Here is a 1,332-nt window from a genome sequence, read left to right on the forward strand (position 1 = left end):
CTCTCGAGCAACTTATTAATGCAATTTATGATCTCTTTTAATGCAACTTCTTAAATAATCTAATACAAAACTCCTGTCTACATCTCAATTATATATTATCTTTACTTAAAAGATTATTTTAACTATTTTTTGCGAAAAAGAAAAACCCTAAACGAATATAGATGGTACCTGAATAAGCCCTTTGATGATAATATCAGAGTAGTACTGAGGCTGCAATTTTTGCTGAGTTAGGAGATTCCCAATCATGGTTTTCTTATTATGCTCCCCATTACGGTGCTCATCAATTAGACCCTGCAAGAACTTATCGGCACTCTTGTTAACCCTCTTCAGCCTCTTCTCCAAACCGTCGAAGTCAAACCACCGTAGTAACGGGAAAAAGTCAACCACCTTGCTTGCACCTATCAACGACAGTATCTCCGCGATGGTCTCCCTGAATTTCATGGCTTCCTCGGTATCCGCCACGTCATTGCCGCTATCATCGTCCCCGTAGTACCTCTTCCCGGAGATCATTCTCATCATGCTGTTGAACGAGATCTTGGAAAGCCATGGCCTCAATTTAACCCTAGTGAACTCCGTGCAGGTTTGCTCAACCAAATTCTTTATGACTCTCAGGGTTTCATCTTTGCGTGTTTCCGCGAAGGAGTTGATGCGATGCGTGGAGAGGATCTCGGTGGTGGCAATGCGGCGAAGGTTCCGCCAGTGATCGCCGTAGGAGGAGCAGCCCAAGCTGGTGCAGTCGTAAAAGAGGTGCTTTCCGACGAGGTTACGGGCTCTGTTGGCTAAAACGATGTCGTATTTGGTGAAGCATTGTTGAGCTAGGGTTTGGGAGGAGACAACAACAACAAGCTGTGAACCAATCCAAAGGGAGAAAATGTGGCCGTAGGTTTGTGATAGGGCGTGGAAGGAGCGGTGGAATGGGGACTTGAGGTGGTGGAGGTTGCCGATTATCGGAATGGTGGGTGGACAAGGTGGAAGGTTCAAGGAGCTTGTTTTTCTGAACAAGAGCTTATTGAGAGTGAATACCAACAAAGCAAGTGAGAGGAGGGAGTAATAGACAAAGTGCAATGCTGCCATTGTTGCTTAATTACTACTATTATTATTAGTTTGTATACTAATGTTTTCTCTTAATTTATCCTTATATAATCTGCTTGGATTGCCGCCTTACTCTTTATAGCTATCCAATAATAAGAGACAAGGACACTAAAGAAAGATTTGGGGGGTGTAGATATTAATTGGAGAATAAAATTCGGACACTTTATAATAAAAGATTATTCTTTTGATATAGATAAATTAATTAAATTATATATATAAATATATAATAACTAATTTTAA

General features: G+C 41.0%; 1 protein-coding gene across 1 annotated transcript in view; it reads right to left on the reverse strand.

Moving 5' to 3' along the window:
* LOC107482086 (isoflavone 3'-hydroxylase) overlaps nt 1-1,106 on the reverse strand; it is a 2,496-nt gene extending 1,390 nt beyond the window's left edge. Inside the window, exon 1 of the mRNA XM_016102475.3 lies at nt 169-1,106. Within this exon, the coding sequence (XP_015957961.1) occupies nt 169-1,074 (906 nt within the window). The 5' untranslated portion in view covers nt 1,075-1,106. The remainder of the gene's footprint in view (nt 1-168) is intronic.
* Nucleotides 1,107-1,332: the final 226 nt, after the last annotated feature.

Source organism: Arachis duranensis, chromosome 3, assembly GCF_000817695.3.
Source record: "Arachis duranensis cultivar V14167 chromosome 3, aradu.V14167.gnm2.J7QH, whole genome shotgun sequence".
NCBI lineage: Eukaryota > Viridiplantae > Streptophyta > Magnoliopsida > Fabales > Fabaceae > Arachis > Arachis duranensis.